Source organism: Capra hircus, assembly GCF_001704415.2.
Source record: "Capra hircus breed San Clemente chromosome X unlocalized genomic scaffold, ASM170441v1, whole genome shotgun sequence".
NCBI classification, from domain to species: Eukaryota; Metazoa; Chordata; class Mammalia; order Artiodactyla; family Bovidae; genus Capra; species Capra hircus.
The window spans coordinates 51233458-51254213 of NW_017189516.1; the positions used below are offsets into that span (position 1 = coordinate 51233458).

The window sequence follows — 20756 nt, forward strand, 5'->3', positions numbered from 1 at the left end:
GTCAGTTTTTGCTCTATCACTTTTAAAACTGTACGTTTTTAGATGCATAATTTTATAACTATTATATCTTCCTGGTGAATCATTCCTTGGAGAAGGCGATGGCACCCCACTCCAGTACTCTTGCCTGGAAAATCCCATGGACGGAGGAGCCTGGTAGGCTGCAGTCCATGGGGTCGCTAGGAGTTGGACATGACTGAGCGACTTCACTTTCCCTTTTCACTTTCATGCATTGGAGAGGGAAATGGCAACCCACTCCATTGTTCTTGCCTGGAGAATCCCAGGGACAGACAGGGGAGCCTGGTGGGCTGCCATGGGGTCGCACAGAGTCGGACACGACTGAAGCAACTTAGCAGCGACAGTGACCTTTTGGGAGAGGAAATGGCAACCCACTCCAGTATTCTTGCCTGGGAAATACCACGGACAGAGGAGCCTGGTGGGTTACAGACCATGGGATCGCAAACTTGGACTCGACTGAGCAGCTAAGCAACAACGACCTTTTTATCCAAATGCTAGTCTTTTCTAAAGTCTATCCCATCCAAATGTAATATTGCTGAATAAAGCTAATATCACTTAAACCATAGTAATAATAATAATACCATAATAGCAATTTAATTATGCTCTTTTTTCCCCCTTGCCTTTGGGGTTTCTTTTACTTACCTGCCAACTCAGCAATGCATTTTTAAAAGATACACGTGATCCATTATTTCTGGTGTGTGCAGCAGGCAGGCATACTGATATTTAATCTGGCATATTGATAGATCCTGAAGTTCCCAAACTTAGAGAAAAATGAAACATGTACTCACCTTTAGTGGAAATCTCTTATGTTTGATATGCAATCAGAATGGCAGAATAAACTGCACAATGCATGCACAGCCAAGCCCCATCTTACCAATGAAGGTGTCAAATTATATTAATTAGAGGGTTCCATCTGGATGTATTCACTTTTTATCTCCAATAGACAAGAAAAATTATGCTTTTTCAAACAATACACTCCAACAGCCTCCCCCAAGATTCTGATATGGCCCCCATCCCTCAAGTGTGGTTCTCCCACAACAGAAAATCACTGGTTTATGGTATCTCCAAAGAAGATTACAGTTTAAAGATGGAAACACTTTATTCCATTAATAGTTTGGTATTCCTCCTCCCATCCCTCAGCCACTCACAGATGCTGTACTTTCCTCTGGTGTTCTGTGGGTTCTTTTCAATATGTTTCCAAACTGCTCAGGTCTCCTGGTTAGGTGGCATCGAAGAGACCAACACTAGGCTCAAATTCAGTTTCTACCTGACAATGTGGGATTCCCACTACTGTAGTCAAATTCTATAAGCTGACATTTAACCTAGCCTTACCAATAACAGCTTACTAGGGACTTACAATACCCACATTATACATCTACTTATGGCAGAAATTGGGGTCTACTTCTCTCTACTGTTGAGTATGGATTTCAAGGGTCATGGTAAGGACTGTGTCAGAGATTTGGGCCAACTATTTCAAGGAGGGAAAGCCCTAATTCTTGTTATGCAAGCTTGGTGTCTGATTTGTTCAACTGGTCAAATTTATGCACTACATAGAAAGCCTTTAAAAACTCATTAAAGTCAATGCTTCCATCTTTGTTTAAGTCCATCCTTTCGGCGAGCTCATCAAACTGGGAATCATCAATATGAACACTGTAGTGACTTTTGAAAAGTTTCCACATGCTACGAAATTCTTCCATGGAGATCAAGCCTGAAAGAATATAGGAGAAGGCTGTGAATATTCATTTTTAAGACCCATCCTAGGGAGGGGTGGGGTTTCCCAGGGGGCCCAGTGGTAATGAATCTGCCTGCAATGCAGGACACATGAGTTCGATCCCTGAGTCAGGAAGATCCCCTGGAGAAGGAGATGACAACCCACTCCAGTATTCTTGTATGGGAAACCCCATGGACAGAGGAGCCTGGCAGGCAACAGTCCATGGGGCAGCAAAAGAGTCAGACATGACTTATCAACTAAACAACAACAAAAATGCCTGGCTGTTGACAAACTGAAGGAAATGGAAAAGTAAGATTGTAAATGAAAGAAACAATATGTCAGTTTAAATTACCAAGTGATCCTGAGATTATTCTAAAGCTGGAATGAGTAAACAGTGAACCAAAGGTGGGGGAGGGGACTGCAGACTGTGGTACTAATACATGTAATGTAGAAATTACAAGATCTAAAACCTAAGGGTGAGGGGCACAGAGGAGGGTAGAGAGAGCTACATCAAAGGAAAGGGAGAATTAGCCCTGAGACTCAATAAGAGGACTGTAAACAATGGCTCCACCATTTTCTATAGACAGTAACTTACTTTGGTGTTTCGATTAGTGATTTTTTGGTATTTAATGCTCTCTGCAGTTGGGGATTATCTGATGATATTTTTTAAAGCTTGAAAATAATTGTGCATCAAACCTAAGCAGAAAGAGTTTTCATAGTCCTCAGTTCAGAAAACAGAATCAGAACTCTAGGAATGATTTTTATTGCCAGGAATAATTATGAGTTTTTAAATGGACAGTTAATTCTTTTTTCATCTGTGCTGGTGATTTATAAAAGGAAATGGTCTTATCTGACTAATGGATACATAAGCCTGTACCACATGGATTTGAATAGAGAGTTTGTGGCCAAACTAAAAAAAACAGTAATATTAAACATGAGTTTATCCCCATGCTCTCCCCTCTTCCCTGAGTTAAATCAAGTTTGGATGAAGAATGCATTAGATGAAAACAGAATTCTGGTTTCAAGTAAACAGACTAGCCTTTGCTTTCTACTGCTACTGAACCAATCAAAGCAAATTTACCTGAGTGATCAGAGTCAATGATATTAAAGATGATTTGCAGGTCAGATCGGTATCTGTACACTGTTTCAATTAGAGTAGACTGAACCTAAAATAAAGATTGTCTAAATGTTAAAACAGAATTAATAACAGATCAATTTTAGTAAAAGTAACAAACACACAACATGGTCACCAATTCAGAGTATGTGATTTAGATACAAATTTGAGAAGGCAAGCCTTCCTTGGAGATCCAACCCTCTTAAATCAGATAAAAGACCATGCTCTTGTGTTCTGTAGTGTCTTCAGCCTGTGTTCCTTAGGGGATGGCCCAAAGTGAATCTGGAAGGAGTAAATAACAATAGCCAATATTTACTGATAGCAAAATCTGTGTGCCAGGCTCTGCATTCAAAGTATCTATGGATTATTTCATTCAGTCCTCAAAAACAGGCCCAAGGAACACAACTATTATTGTACCCATTTTACAGACTGGAAGACAAACAGGTAAAGTAAGTTTCTGAAGATTCACATAATTGGTAAGTGAGATTTAAATCTTGGCCTAAAGCCAAGACCTGTGAGCTTAGTCACCATGGTAAACTGTCTCTCAACTGAAGCCAAAAGCCTCCTTCCTGTGGATAGTTTAGCTTCCCATGTGCACGTTTACTTCCTTTTCTCTGATCAACTTTTCATCTCCCCTACAATCAACCCAGTCCTAGTTCCCATCAGCTCGCTTTCAGCCCAATATTGTAACTAGTAACTGATGAGTACCGAAGGTCTGACAATTCTCCCTGGGGTATTCCCATTTTAATAAGAAATTCTAAATTTTAAATTTCTTAATGTATAAGATATCATACCAGTGAGTCTACTTTGTTGTTGTTGTTCAGTCGCTCAGTTGTGTTCGACTCTTTGCAACCCCATGGACTGCAGCACACCAGGCCTCCCTGTTCTTCACCATCTCCTGGAGTTTGCTCAAACTCACGTCCGTTGAATCAGGGATGCCATTCAACCATCTCATCCTCTGTCAGCCCCTTCTCCTCCTGCCTTCAATTTTTCCCAGCATCAGGGTCTTTTCTAATAAGTTGGCTCTTCACATCAAGTGGCCAAAGTATTGGAGCTTCAGCATCAGTCCTTCCAGTGAATATTCAGGGTTGATTTCCTTTAGGATTGACTGGTTTGATCTCCTTGCTGTCCAAGTGACTCTCAAGAGTCTTATCCAACACCACAGTTGGAAGGAATCAATTCTTCTGACATTCAGCCTTCTTTATGGTTCAACTGTCACATCCATACATGACTACTGAAAAAGCCATAGCTCTGACTAGACGGACCTTTGTTGGCAAAGTGATGTCTCTGCTTTTTAATATGCTGTCTATGTTTGTCATTGCTTTTCGTCCAAGGAGCAAGCATCATTTAATTTCATGGCTACAGTCACAGTGATTTTGGAGCCCAAGAAAATAAAGTCTCACTATTTCCATTGTTTCCCCATCTATTTGTCATGCAGTGATGGGGCCGGATGCCATGATCTTAGTTTTCTGAATGTTGAGTTTTAAGCCAGCTTTTTCATTCTCTTTCACCTTCATCAAGAGGCTCTTTAATTCCTCTTTGCTTTCTGCTATAAGGGTGGTGTCATCTGCATATCTGAGGTTATTGCTAGTTCTGACAATCTTGATTCCAGCTTGTGCTTCATCCAGCCCAGTGTTTCTCATGATGTACTCTGCATATAAGTTAAATAAGCAAGGTGACAATATACAGCCTTGACGTATTCCTTTCCCAATTTTGAATCAGTCCATTATTCCATGTCTGGTTCTAACTGTTGCTTCTTGACCTCCATACAGGATTCTCAGGAGGCAGGTAAGGTGGTCTGATATTCCCATCTCTTTAAGAATTTTCCACAGTTTCTTGTGATCCAAACAAAGGCTTTAGCATACTCAATGAAGCAGAAGTAGATGTTTTTCTGGAGTTTTCTAGCTTTCACTATGATCCAATGGATGTTGGCAATTTGATCTCTGGTTCTTCTGCCTTTTCTAAATTCAGCTTGTACGTCTGGAAGTTCTCAGTTCACATACCATTGAAGCCTAGCTTCAAGGATTTTGAGCATTACTTTACTAGCATGTGAAATGAATGCAATTATGCAGTAGTTTGAACATTATTTGGCATTGCCCTTCTTAGAGATTGGAATGAAAACTGACCTTTTCCAGTCCTGGGGCCAGTGCTGAATTTTCCAAATTTGCTGGCATATTGAGTGCAGCACTTTCACAGCATCATCTTTTAGGATTTGAAATAGCTCAGTTGCAATTCCATCACCTCCATTAGCTTTGTTCATAGTGATGCTTCCTAAGGCCCACTTGACTTCACACTCCAGGATGTCTGGTTTTGGGTGGGTAATCATGCCACTGTGGATATCCAGGTCATTAAGATTTTTTTTTGTACAGTTCTTCTTTGTATTCTTGCCACCTTTTCTTAATAACTTCTGCTTCTGTTAGGTCCATACCGTTTCTGTCCTTTATTGTGCCTATCTATGCCTGAAATGTTCCCTTGGTATCTCTAATTTTGTTTCTTGGTATCTATACTTACTGGCAGTTAATAGGAGTGTGTTGAGGGTTTTAAAAAGTGTATTACATGAAATACAGATTTCATATCTGCTCTTCTGCTGAACAGCACTTAAGACAAGAATCACATATTTGACAGAGATTTGCTCGCAGAAACTTTTTCATCTCTTCTCATTTTGGCTGTCCTGACAACACACAAATTTCCTGAACAAATCGCAATGTACCTGGAACACCCCCACCCCCCTTAGCTCTTTTCCTAAGACTGCCATGCCCATCCACTAGCCAATTCCACTCCAACTTTTCAAAGAACTAAGGAACTCATAAGTTGTCCAGAGGATATTCGGTGCCAGCCAGGTTTTAACTGGTGCTATTTCACTTACCTCTTTCACAGGTTTCTGAATGTGGACATCCTGGAAGCCAGACATGTAGTCAATATTTCCATCTTTGTCTGTGGTTACCAGATGAGAACTCAGTGATCTCCATGGTAAGTTCAGCCCCAAAACATTCTCCATTGAAAAAGCCCACTGGCCCATTGAAAGTTTTCCTAACAACAACAAAGCCCATATAATTGGTTGATAAGTTGATTTTTTAAAAATGCAGCCTCATCAATGGAGCAAGCAGATAGCCTGGGTTTTGAGGTCTGGGTGCCTCTGCTACCCTTTATCATCTGTCTACCAGACCCCACAGCTCTGAGGGAAGATTAACTAAAGAAAGCCTTAGGGGTTCCATGGATCTTTTCCTTACTGTTACGGGTAAGCGATCAGAATTTGGGTATGCTAGATCTTTTTTCCTTTTTCTTATTAACAAAGTAAGGTATAATTATAATAGAAGACTTGAAAACACAAAAGGATATAAAAGATAAGATTACTTTTAACATTTGAGCATATTGCTCATATCTCATTTTCTTAGGTAATATCCTTTCATCCTCTAATATTACATGTAGTATTTAAAAATATACTTTTGCTTTCTGATTATTAAAGATATGCTCATTTGAAAGGATTTTGAACAAACAGAAAACATTACTATTTCTACTGTTTTTCTATGTATATAAACATGGACATATATAAAGGTACAGTATTTTGTATTTCTTAAAGCCAAATATACATTGTACCATATGTTTCATATATGTGTATTACATATGGCAACACATACATACACAACAAACATAGATATTCTAACCTGACTCTTTACTTACAATCATGGACATGCATCTATGTTAATAAATATAAACCTACATCATTCTTTTAATGGCTGTGAAATTATTCCATTATTTTCTTAGGATCATTCCTAGAAGTAGAATTGCTAGACCTAAAGGTATGTACATTTTTAGGCTTCTGATGTATTTTGCCAAACTGCTTTCAAAAAAGAGTAGATGAATGGATAAGAAAGCTGTGGTACATATACACAATGGAGTATTACTCAGCCGTTAAAAAGAATTCATTTGAATCAGTTCTGATGAGATGGGTGAAACTGGAGCCAATTATACAGAGTGAAGTAAGCCAGAAAGAAAAACACCAATACAGTATACTAACGCATATATATGGAATTTAGGAAGATGGCAATGACGACCCTGTATGCAAGACAGGAAAAAAGACACAGATGTATATACCAGACTTTTGGACTCGGAGGGGGGGGAGAGGGTGGGATGTTTTGGGAGAATGGGAATTATAACATATATACTGTCATGTAAGAATTGAATCGCCAGTCCATGTCTGACGTAGGGTGCAGCTTGCTTGGGGCTGGTGCATGGGGATGACCCAGAGGGATGTTGTGGGGAGGGAGGTGGGAGGGGGGTTCATGTTTGGGAACGCATGTAAGAATTAAAGATTTTAAAATTTAAAAAAAAAATAAAAACTTAAAATTAAAAAAAAAAAAGAGTAGTCATTTGATACCCCCACCAAGACCATTCACCACACTTAGCTGCTTAGGACAAAGGTTATTTAGAAGCATAATCCTCATTTCCAAGCCCAAGGGGATTTTCTAGCTACCTTATGTAATTCAGTTCAGTTCAGTCGCTCAGTCATGTCCGACTCTTTGCGACCCCATGAATCGCAGCACGCTAGGCCTCCCTGTCCATCACCAACACCTGGAGTTCACTCAGACTCACATCCATTGAGTCGGTGATGCCATCCAGCCATCTCATCCTCTGTCGTCCCCTTCTCCTCCTGCCCCCAATCCCTCCCAGCATCAGAGTCTTTTCCAATGAGTCAACTCTTTGCATGAGGTGGCCGAAGTACTGGAGTTTCAGCTTTAGCATCATTCCTTCCAAAGAAATCCCAGGGCTGATCTCCTTCAGAATGGACTGGTTGGATCTCCTTGCAGTCCAAGGGACTCTCAAGAGTCTTCTCCAACACCACACTTTAAAAGCATCAATTCTTCAGCGCTCAGCTTTCTTCCCAGTCCAACTCTCACATCCATACATGACCACTGGAAAAACCATAGTCTTGACTTGACAGACCTTTGTTGGCAAAGTAATGTCTCTGCTTTTGAATATGCTATCTAGGTTGGTCATAACTTTCCTTCCAAGGAGTAAGCGTCTTTTAATTTCATGGCTGCAGTCACCATCCGCAGTGATCTTGGAGTTGTAGTTGTAATCTTGAAATTAACACTATGTCAGATAATTTGTTTTGTATGTTTCCAATACAAAATTTGTAGAGATTTGCTTTATGTTCCACTTAATGGTCAAACATAAATGTTCTATTTATGCTTAACAACAATGTATATTCTGCAGTGTTGGATAGTGTTCGATATATGTCTTTTACGAAAAGTTTGTTAAACTTTTGTCTGTTTATACTTTCAGTTCCTGAGAGAAGAGTGTTAAAATCTCCCACTATGACAGTAGATTTTTCAACTTCTACTTGTTCAGTCCATTTTTGTTTTACATAGTTTTTAAGGAGACTATATAAATAGGTACACACACATTTAAAATGGATTCAATTAGAAAACTGAGTATTATTATAAAGGATCTCTTTACAGTTCTAGTAATGTGTATCTCCTTGAAGTCTACTTTGTCTGATATTAACAGAGTTGTTCCCACTTTTTCAGTGTTTTGTATAGATCTTTCTAGACTTAAAATGAGGTTATAGCCCAATAAACCTATAATTAGTTGCAGATATAATAAGTAAAAAATGCATTTAACACACCTAACCTACTGAACAACATAGCTTAGCCTAGCCTACCTTAAATGTGCTCAAAACACTTACATTAGCCTAGAGCTGGGCAAAATCATCTAATACAAAGCCCCTATTTTATAGTAAAGTATTGACTATCTCATGTAATTTATTGAATAATGTACTGAAAGTGAAAAATGGAATGGCTGTATGAGTACGGGATGGTTGTAAATCTATCAGTTGTTTACCCTTGTGATCACCTGGATGGCTGGGAACTGTGGCTCAATGCTACCACCCAGCATGAGAGAGCATCATATTATATATTGCTCGTCTGGGAAAAGGTCAAAATTCAAAATATGTTTCTCCTCAATGCATATGGCTTTCATACAATTTTAAAGTCAAAAACTCGTAAGTCAAACCACCATAAATTGGGGACAGCCTGTACATATGATTCCACTGTCTACTGGCTTCTGCTGCAACTTTTGAGAAGTCTGATGTCACTCTAACTGTTGTCTCTTGAGCAATGTGTGTTTCTTCTGCTTGCTTCTAAGATTTTCTTTTTGCTGTTGGTGTGTGTAGTTTCACCACAAGTGTGTGTAGGTGTGAATTTGATTTTATTTATCCTATTTGAGAATCACTGTTCCTCTTTATCTGTGAGTATGAGTTCTTTCAACAATTCTGGAAAACTCTCAGCCACTATCATGCAAAATATATTCTCTCTTACAGTCTCTCCTCCTGGGACCGTGATTCGATGTATATTAAACATTTTATTCTTAATCTTTCTATTTTTTTAGTAATATCTAATCTTGTATTTAACCCATTCATTATGGTTTTGAACAAGTTATTTTTATATCTATATAAAACAAAAGTGGTTCTTTAAATCATTTTAAAATGCATACTTGTGACTCCATCTTTCATTTCTTTAAATATTTTCTTTCCTAGTAATTTTTACTTTGCATTTGATAATCCCAATATATGATATCCTCGAGAAACTAAATCTGTTGCTTATTGTTCCTGCTGACTCTCACTCATGTTCTCCTTGTTTGTTTGGGGATCTTCAGTTGTGACCTCATATTAATTGATCTCACTTTCTGGATATACTAGTGGCGCAAATTAGGGACACTTTCCATGAACATGGGTTTGCATTTGCTTGCCAGGAGTCAGGGCACTACAGACCTAGGATGACTCTGGTCACTTTGAGGATCTAGGCTTAATGCTGGAAGTCTCAAATTCAGCTTACTCATTTTTTCTACTATCCTACAGTTAACCCCAAGATTGACTGCTACAACAATATTAGCATTTGCCCCCAAGACAATCAAGCCTATGATGCTTGCCTGCTGCTCCATGCTCCAACATGCAGCTTCAAAAATCCACTAGCAGGGAGAAGAAATATAGCCTAGAGATTTACTTTAATTACTGTGGGGCTGGTAAATGCATTAAAATCCTGCATCCTCTAGAATCTAGCTGTCTCTTAACAGGAGGACTTTCGAGAGTGTCTAGTCTCACACACTACCAGAATAGAAGTCTAACTCAGGGTTGTTGTTAAGTTGAAAGTCGCTTATTGAAAAAGAAGAATATGCTTTTTTCTAAGCATATAATGGATTATATTTTATCTCTATCATCCTTCAGTGGTAAAAGTAGAAAACTGAACTTTTAAGGCAGCAAAGAAAATGAAAACTAACCTGTATAGAACCTGGGATGTTCAGAAATGGTAAGCATTACATTTTTTTTTTACCTGATTTATTGCGGTCTTGAAGTTGGAAAGCTCGAATGAGGTCAGTTTTTCGTGAAATCATTCTCTCTTTTAACATCCTGATGGCACTACTTTCAATAGCATTTACCCTATATTAAGAAAATAATTGTTAGGTGAAAGTTACATAAGTCATTCTGTTCTGTTTCATTTTAATATACTGTGTTGCCACTTACCAGATTCTACATTAAATAAGTTGCTTAACCTCACACATAACATATTATTAGGTGGTGAATGTGTTTATATGTACGTGTGCACGTTTTGTGAAATTTTAAAAGGATTATCACTGGTGTTTTCCTTTTGGTTTCAAAGATTCACATGAACAATTAGTGCATGAGAATGTCCAAGACAAGAAGGAAAACAGAGGGACTTGCTATAGAAGATGCCGGAATTTATCTTAACTTACTTAAACTAAAGAGCAGGCATTGACACAAGAGAAGACAGATACATACCTGAATAGAATATAATGGAATTTTTCATAAATACAGCTAACTATATATGGAAACAATATATGTGATGAAGCAGGTATTAAAATTCAGTAGAAAAGGACAGTTTTTTAAAATGGGGAGCTAGCATAATGAACTCAATGTCTGGATGCTAAATTTCTACCTCAGACCATTTACAAAAATAAATTCACAATAAAGGAAGAACAGAGGAACAAAGCAGTTATCAGTCACATATCCCTCAAAAAAGCAAAATGGCATAAACAAATCCAACCGTATCAAAAACAACATCATAGGTGAATGGATAAATAAATTAAAAAAACAGAGATCGTGAGACTGGATTAAAAAAACAAGATCCAACTATATGTTGTCCATAGGAGACACACTTTAGCTTCAAAGATACAAAGAGTTTGAAAGGAAAAAGTATACCATGTAAACACCGACCATAAGAGAGTTAGAGTGGCCAAATTTATAGTAAACAAAATAGATTTTAAGACAAAAGCTATTACTAGAGATAGAGAAGGATATTTTATAATGATAAAAGAACCAATCAGTCAAGAAAATGGCAATAGCTCCAAATTGATCTACAGATTCAAAATAATCCTTATCAAAATCCCATTGGGCATTTTTGCAGAAATTGACAAGCTGATTCTAAAATTCACATGGAAATCAATCTTAAAAAAGAAGAGCCAAATTCAACTCACATTTCCCAATTTCAAACTTACAAAAAATCTTTACTAATCAAGACAGTGTGTCACTCACATTAGGACAGATATATAGGTCAATGGAATACAACTTAAAGTCCAGAAATAAACCCATACCTTTATGGTCAATTGATTTTGGACAACTGTGTCAAGACAGTCAAATAGGGGAGGGATAGTCTTTCTAACTGATGTTGCTGGGACAATTAAATATCCGTATTTTAAAGAATAAAGTTGGACCCCTACCTCAAACCATACACAAAAATAAACTCAAAATGAGTCAAATATAAATCAAATGTAAGAGCTTAATCTATAAAGATATTTTATTAAATTATTGGAAGAAAACATAGAATAAATTTTCATGACTCTGAGTTAGGCAATATCTTCTTAGATACATCATCACAGGCAAAGAAGAGAAAATAGATATATTTGATTTCATCAAAATTTAAAACTTTGGTGCTGCAAATAATAACATCAAGAAGATAAAAACACATCCTATAGAATAGGAGAGACAATTTACAAATCATATATCTAATAATCCCTTGATGGATCACAGCCTTCTCGTGGTGAAGGGGCTTGCATAACTCAATGAAGCTATGAGCCATGCTGTGCAGGGCCACTTAAGGCAGACAGGTCATAGTGGAGAGTTCTGACAAAATGTGGTCCACTGGAGGAGGGGATGGCAAACCATTCCAGTATTCTTACCATGAGAATTCCATGAACAATATGAAAAGGAAAAAAGACATGACACCAGAAGATGAGCCCCCCACATCAGAAGGTGTCCAATATGCTACTGGGGAAAAGCAGAGGGCAATTACTAATAGTTCCAGAAAGAATGAAGCAGTTGGGCCAAAGCAGAAACAATGCTCAGTTGTGGATGTACCTGGTGGTGAAACTAAAGTCCAGTGCTGTAAAGAACAATATTACATAGGAACCTAGAATGTAAGGTCCATGAATCAAGGTAAACTGAATGTGGTCAAGTAGGAGATGGCAAGAATGAACACTGACATCTTAGGAATCAGTAAACTAAAATGGACGGGAATGGGCAAATTTAATTCAGATGACAATTGTATCTACTATCGTGGGCAAGAATCCTTTAGAAGAAATGGAGTAGTCCTCATAGTCAACAAGAGTCTAAAAAGCAGTATTTGGGTGCAACCTCAAAAACAACAGAATGATCTCAGTTCATTTCCAAGGCAAACCACTCAGCATCATAGTAATCCAAATCTATGCCCCAACCACTGATATCAAAATGCTGAAGTTGACCTGTTCTATGAAGACCTACAACACCTTCTAGAACTAACACCCAAAAAAGATGTCCTTTTCATCATAGGGGATTGGAATGCAAAGGCAGAAGTCAAGAGATTTCCCAGAGTAACAGGCAAGTTTGGCCTTGGAGTACAAAATGAAGCAGGGCAAAGGCTAAGAGAGTTTGGTCAAGAGAACACACTGTTCACAGGAAACACTCTCTTACAACAACACCTGGGAGGACTCTACACATGGACATCATCAAATGGCCAATACTGAAATCAGATTGATTATGTTCTTTGCAGCCAAAGATGGAGAAGCTCTATATAGTCAGCAAAAACAAGACCAGGAGCTGACTGTGGCTCAGATCATGAGCTCATTACAAAATTCAGACTTAAAGTAGGGAAAGTCACTAGGCCATTCAGGTATGACCTAAATCAAATCTCTTATGATTATACAATGGAGGTGACAAATAGATTTAAATGATTAGATCTGGTAGACAAGACTGCCTGAAAAACTACCAATGGAGGTTTGTAACACTGTACAGGAGGTGGTGACCAAAACCATACCCAAGAAAAAGAAATGTGAGAGGACAAAGTGGTTGTCTGAGGAGGCTTTAAAATAGCTGAGAATAGAAGAAAAGAGAAAGGCAAGGGAGAAAGGGAAAGAACTGAATGCAGAGTTCCAGAGAATAGCAAGGAGAGATAAGGTCTTCTTAGTGAACAATGCAAAGAAACAGAGGGAAACAACAGAATGAGGAAGACTAGAGATCTCTTTAAGAAAACTAGAGATATCAAAGGAACATTTCATCTAAAGACAGACACAATAAAGAACAGAAACAGTAAGTACTTAAGGAAGGAGAAGAGATTAAAGAGGTGGCAAAAATACACAGAAGAACTACACAAAATAGGTCTTAATGACCCGGATAACCACGATGGTATGGTCACTCACCTAGAGCCAGACACCTTGGAGTATGAAGTCAAGTGGGCCTTAGGAAGCATCACTACTACAAACAAAGCTAGTAGAGGTGACAGAATTCCAGCTGAGCTATTTCAAATCCTCAAAGATGATGCTGTGAAAGTGCTGCACTCAATATGTCAGTAAATTTGGAAAACTCAGCAGCTGCCAAAGGCTGGGAAAGGTCAGTTTTCATTCCAAACCCAAAAAAGGGCAATGCCAAAGAATGTTCAAACTACTGGACAATGGCACTCATTTCACATGCTAGAAAGGTTATGCTCAGTATCCTTCAAGCTAGGCTTCAGCAGTATGTGAACTAAGAACTTCTAGATGCACAAAGTTGGGTTTTGAAGAGGCAGAGGAACCAGAGATCAATTTTGCCAACATTTGTTGGTTCACAGAGAAGGCAAGGGGATTCCAGAAAAACATCTACTTCTGCTTCACTGACCATGTTAAAGCCTTTGACTATGTGAATCACCACAAATTGTGGAAAACTCTTAAAGAGATGGGAACACCAGACCACCTTATCTGTCTCCTGAAAAACCTGTATGCAGGTCAAGAAACAACAGTTAAAATGGACATGAAACAATGGACTGGTTCAAAATTGGGAAAGGAGTATGACAAGGTTGTATATTGTCACTCTGGCTACTTAACTTATATGCAGAGTATATTCTGTGAAATATTTGGCTGGATGAAGCACAAGCTGTAATCAAGATTGCCAGAAGTAGTATCAACAACCTCAGATATGCAGATGATACCACTCTAATGGTAGGCAGTGAAGAGGAACTAAAGAGCCTCTTGATGAGGGTGAAAGAGGAGAGTAAAAAAAGCTGGCTTAAAACTCAACATTCAGAAAACTAAGATCATGGCATCCGGTCCCACCACTTCATGGCAAATAGATGGGGGGAAAATGGAAGCAGTGACACATTTTATTTTCTTGGGCTCCAAAATCACTGCAGATGGTGACTGGAGCCATGAAATTAATAGACACTCCTTGGAAGAAAGCCATAACAAACTGAGCATATTAAAAAGGAGAGATATCACTTTGCCAACAAAGGTCCGTCTAGTCAAAGCTATGGTTTACCCAGTAGTCATGTATGGATGTGAGAATTGGACTGTGAAGAAAGCTAAGCACTGAAGAATTGATACTTTTGAACTGTGGTGTTGGAGAAGACTCTTGAGAGTCCCTTGGACTGCAAGGAGATCCAACCAGTCCATCGTAAAGGAGATCAGTCCTGGGTGTTCATTGGAAGGACTGATGCTGAAGCTGAAACTCCAATACTTTGGCCACCTCATGCGAAGAGCTGACCCATTGGAAAAGACCCTGATGCTGGGAAAGATTGAAGGCAGGAGGAGAAGGGGACGACAGAGGATGAGATGGCTGGATGGCATCACCAACTCGATGGACATGGGTTTGGGTGAACTCTGGGAGTTGGTGATAAACAGGGAGGCCTGGCATGCTGCAGTTCATGGGGTTACAAAGAGTCGGACAGACTGAATGAACTGAACTGAATATAAAATTAACGTGGAGACATTTTTCTACCACAGGTGAAAATCCAAAAGTTAAAATGAAATCATAAAAATGTGATTTCATACAACTAAAGCAATATCAAGATATCAACAAAATATATGCAACATGCCTGTAAAAGTCCTCCATCCCTCAAATGCAAAAAATTCCTAAAAATATATCAGAAAATGACAAATGGTCCAATGTAAAATGGGGAAATATGATAAACAGGAAATTCAAAAAAAAGAAAACACAATGTCCAAAATCAAGATGGATAAACTCGGCTGTATAAAAAAATGCTAATTAAAACAATTAGATTTACCATTTTTATCCATCAGTTTGTCAAAAATGAAGAAGGGTAATAAAATTGGAGATTAATGAGGATGTGGAGAAATTAATATGCTGTTTTCCAGACTGTTAACTGTGACAACTTTTTTGGAGTACCTAGCAAAATTTCAAACATATAAATCCCACATTTTTAAATTTTACGTTTAAAACAAGCACTAAAAACTTATGAATATGTGTATATATGTATGTACACATATACACACAGAGGAATGTTTATTACAGTACTCCTTTTAAGTACAACACCCTGAAACCAATCTGGATGGCCATCAATTGAATACGATTTAGCTATCCATAATTGTTATGGCATATATATAGTACAGAATATTATGCATCAACTACAAAGAATGAGTTAGGTCTACATGTACGAACTTGGAGTGATGTTCACGATACAATCTTTAGGGAAAGAGTCAGTTGCAGAATAGACTGTGCAGTGTGATTCTATTTTTGTTAAAAAAAATACATATGTATGTTGTTTACTGCCTTTCTCCTTCCACTGGGATATGCTTTGATGATGAAAAAGACTTTTGCCTATTTTGTTTATTTCAATATCACCTGTGCCTAGAACAGTGTCTGACACATAGTAGGTGCTCAACATTTAAGTTCAATGAATGAGAAATTGCTTGAATATTTTTGTAGGAGCAAGGAGAAGAGGGTGGAAGGGTCCCCTCCAGGCTATTAATTTCAGCTGCCTCTGTGGAAAAAAATTACTGAGAAGTACTGTGAGAGATCACTAACATTTTCTTTATACAACTTTGTTTTAGCACACTTAACAACAAATATATTTGTTTTAGAATACAAAAATATTAAAAAGATAATGCCAAAGGGGGAAATAAAGGTAAGGTATGCATGCCATCACACAGGGAGACACACTCAACTCCATCATATACACTTCTGGGTAGAGAAGGGACAAAGAGGCCAGAGCCAACTGGGTTGTGTTTGGGGGCAGAAAAGGCAAGAGCTTATGGGACTGGGTAGGTACAGAGACCTTCTTTTCTTTACATTCAACTAGGGACTGTTCATGGATGCTGACTGCTTTAGAACTACTGCTCTTGTTTTCGAATAAGAGCACATTCACCACTTGGTTTCTGGAATTATTTCAGTTTGTTTATACTAATGAGTAACAGGTAAGTTTCTTCAATCCCAAGGCTGCTCTTAGGCACTCTGGACTGGTTCTATGTGGTCACCATTACCAGAGCTCAGAAAGCTCCTTAGAGTATACACACCTTTGGTAAAGAGGCCTGAAGCACGTTGCCTTAGTTATTTGGTACTGGAAAAATCGAGGGGTCGTACCAGAACTCATTCTGATGTAAGCTCCTCGATTGCTACCTTCTTCATAATAATTAGACGCAGAAAATACAGTAATAACCTGGTTAAAGAAAAAGAATGTCAGGTTCACATAGTTAGTTCTCAAAAGGTCCTTCAATAAAGTCAGAAACAGCTTAATTCTTAAAAACCAAAAATTATACAAAGTTCAAAATTCATACAAATTCTCAAAGTCTAATGGGATATCCTGTGATTCCACTGAAGAGAAATAAGGTTTTTAAATCACTGTACCCATGAGTCTTAACTTCTAGCCACTCATCCCCACAGTGCATGGCCTTGCAATCTTGTGTTCAATTTCAGTTCCTTATTGCTCAGTTTTGTAAATTCCAATTTTCCAGCAGGGTAAAGCTTCTATTTTTCTTTCCTTGTGACATTTGAGCGTTCAAAGTAAAACTTGTGTAATATCACAGTCCTTTTCTTTTGTCTGTAGCTGACCGATTTACAGGGCTCAAGGCCCCCATCAAACCAGTGCTTCAAGCTCAGAGAGATAGTGGCTAGTTAAGGGACCATGACCACTCTGTTGGGAAGGAACCAGTCTTGGGGTGTGGTGGAAGATGGGGAGTCTTGGAGCATAATACTTGTTAGGGACAGGAAAGCTGATTTAGACCTAGTCCTGCCCGAATGTACATGTCGCTTCAGACAAGCCACTGCTTTTTTCTGTTTTTTGGGTTTTTTTTTTAATTACAAATAAACCCTAAAGAATACTTGCCTTACCATCTTGCAAAGGATGAGACTGCAATGAATTAAGAGAGTTAAGAAAAGTGAAAGTGTTGAAATAGAAGGAAAGGCCATGAAATTTGGTATTTCTTGTTCACTAAGAGAAAGGGGGGCATTGCAGGACAACTTGGGACCGGAAACCAGCTCCTCAGACCTCACCTCTCTAGCCTATCAGAAACCACTGAAGAAGCAGAACACGCTCCATTTCAGTGGTTGCTGCCTAACTGCCCACAGTGAGGGACTTGGTAGAGCTCCCCTAGTCAGTGAATAGAAGGCAGTGTGTTTTGTGGCTCTGTTCTGCACAGGCAAGTACAAAAGGTAAAAGAGAGCAAAGTAGATTCACTGTCACTTTTCTGTGTTCTGGGAGGATACATACACTCTTCACCCCACTACTGGAGGCTTGCTCTGAGATCAGCATAAAACAAAGCCTTTGTGTGTGTGTATTTAGGGTCCTGTGTCAGTTCCTATTGCTGCGATTAGGAAGATCGGAGAAATAAACCAAGTATCTCCTGGGGTAAGGGACAATGAGGCTCCTTCAAACAACCTCTGTGAACGCGACAGTCTCCTGTTCTTGTCTACCAAAGCATGGAGTTCTGTTCTGGGACTAGGGAAGACATCTTCCCATGGCCTTGAAGTCAGACATCCTGTAAAGAAAGACTAGGCCTCGAGGGAGGGATGTCGGTGAGGAGGTCACCCACACTGTTAGCTTACCTTCCCATCGTGGCAGATTTCATACCCTTCAGGCTTACATTCATGAGATCTAACAAGTATCTTCAACTGGTATTTATTAAGAATCTTGGAGGTAATGTCTGGTCCAAAGTAGCAGCCCCCTCCTCGGTTCGTGTTTGGGTAGCAGCCTCTTTTGCCTCTGGGATCACTCCAAAGGATATCGATAACCTTAGAACAACAAACCAGATTAGGGTGTCACTGACAAGTGAGAGTTTATCTTTCTACAGTTCAACTTCTTTTCCATAAACATTAACCCACATTATCACAAAGTCTCACTATTTTGCACCATTTCCTAACTCTAATCCTCTTTCAAAACTGTTTCATACTCATCTCCTTCATGAATCTTTTGCAAAATAATTTCAATGCCCATAGCCACCACAATCCCATTTTACTCATCCCCAGTAACCAAACACACCAATGTTTAGTAATCATGAAGAATCAGGCTTTGGGCTTTTTAAAAATCTACATTTTTAAAATTCTATCTCCATTATTTCACAATTGCTGAATCTACAAGCTCTTTTCTCTTAAAAAGAACTTCACTGCCATGTTCAAAGGAGAAAGTCACTCCCCACAATGAACACACATTTATTTGGTGTTTTTAATATGTTCAAACAGGTATGCTAGGTCTCCCAGCTATGGTTTTGGCCCTGGTTTTTGTCCTGTTGAATAAACAGCATGAGAAGGCCTTTCCCCATCACAGATATAGTCAACTGTTCATCCAAGAATAGCTTCTAAAGCATCGCCTTCACTTTTTGCCCTATCCGCCCCTTGATGAGTTCATTCTCAGCTTCAGCAATATATTTAGCCACTAACTGGTTTCCACAATGTGTTCTCTTGAATCCACAAGTATGTTATTAGTATAATATTTCCTTTTGGAGTTGAAACAGCAAATGCAGGCTGCATGATACTCAGGACTGAAGACCCAAGTTCCTAAGAATTTTTCATAAAATTTGGGGGCTCCCTGTTTGTACCTCTAATCTACATAAGACATTTCTTTATTTAAACATCTCCTATGGGAGCTTCAGCAGTAGTGTGAAAAACTAGCTTTAGAGCTAAAGCTATGCAACCTTGGAGATCAAACCAGTCAATCTTAAAGGAAATCAGTCCTGAATATTCTTTGAAAGGACTGACACTGAAGCTGAAACTCTAATACTTTGGCCACCTGATGCGAAGAACTGACTCACTGGAAAAGACCAGAGACTGAAGGCAGGAGGAGAAGGGGACCACAGAGGATGAGATGGTTGGATGGCATCACCGACTAGATGGACATGAGTTTGAGCAATCTCCAGGAGTTGGTGAAGGACAGGGAAGCCTGGTGTGCTGCAGTCCATGGGGTCGCAAAGAGTCGGACACAATTGGGTGACTGAACTGACTGATGCAACCTTGAGAAAAATCTCTGGGTCTCATTTTCTTTAAAATCAGAGGTTTGGGCCAGATGACTTGTAAAGTATTGCAAAGTTCTAACAGTGTGGAGATTCCTTAAAAAACTGGAAATAGAACTGCCATATGACCCAGCAATCGCACTGCTGGCCATACCCACCAAGGAAACCAGAATTAAAAGAGACACGTGTACCCCAATGTTCATCGCAGCACTGTTTACAATAGCCAGGACATGGAAGCAACCTAGATGTCCATCAGCAGACAAATGGTAAGGAAGTTGTGGTACATACACACAATGGAACACATCTGAGTCAGTTCTAATGAGGTGGATAAAACTGGAGCCTGTTATACAGAGTGAAGTAAGTCATAAAGAGAAACACAAATACTATATATTAACACATATATATATGGAGTTTAGAAAGACAGTTAACGATGATCCTATATGCAAGGCAGCAAAAAAACCACAGAAGTCAGGAGCAGACTTTTGGATTATGTGGGAGAAGGCCAGGGTGGGATAATAGCACTGAAACATGTATACTACCATATGCAAAACAGATGACCAGTGCAAGTTTGATGCATGAAGCAGGGCACTCGAAGCCGGTGCTCTGGGACAACCCAGAGGGATGGGGTGGGGAGGGAGGTGGGATGGATGTTCAATATGGGGGACACATGTACACCCATGGCTGATTCATGTCGATGTATGGCAAAACCATCACAATATATAAAGTAATTATCCTCCAATTAAAATAAATTAAGCAATCTTAAAAAAGAAAAAAAAGACCCGAAATGGCTGTCCCACTAAACCTGACCCATTTACAGGTTTGGTATTGAAGGGGAGCTAGAAATAAGGGGAAAGACAGTGAGGTGGAGAGAAAAGAAAAACTGCTGTAGAATGCTAAGTATCTCGTCAGAACTGGAGAAACCCTGCACCGGGCATATCCCAAACACTTGAAGATGACTGATTTTTTGATGACTGATTTCAGTGAGAATTAAAACCACATAAAGAATAGTAGTAGTATCAGGATTCTCCTTTCTCCCCCATCAAATTCTCACACAGGCAGAACCCTACCCTACAAATAAACACAATGAAATCCATTTATTTTGCTGGTGTTCATAACAAAAATAACATTTGCATTTGAAATTGAGTCATATCTGAATTTTACACCATGAATTCATGTTTTGGAGACACGATTTAACCTTTAATAAAATGAAAGTGA

At 38.9% G+C, this 20756-nt stretch overlaps 1 protein-coding gene across 6 annotated transcripts in view; it reads right to left on the reverse strand.

Moving 5' to 3' along the window:
- Positions 1-1089: 1089 nt before the first annotated feature.
- Positions 1090-20756, reverse strand: part of PPEF1 (protein phosphatase with EF-hand domain 1) — a 147335-nt gene continuing 127668 nt past the window's right edge. For all 6 annotated transcript variants that reach the window (XM_018044018.1, XM_018044019.1, XM_018044017.1 and 3 more), the window contains 6 exons: positions 18142-18327; positions 16614-16756; positions 10172-10278; positions 5707-5870; positions 2808-2892; positions 1090-1723 (listed from right to left, as the gene is read on the reverse strand). In XM_018044018.1, coding sequence (XP_017899507.1) covers positions 1515-1723; positions 2808-2892; positions 5707-5870; positions 10172-10278; positions 16614-16756; positions 18142-18327 — 894 coding nt within the window. In that variant the 3' untranslated portion in view covers positions 1090-1514. The remainder of the gene's footprint in view (positions 1724-2807; positions 2893-5706; positions 5871-10171; positions 10279-16613; positions 16757-18141; positions 18328-20756) is intronic.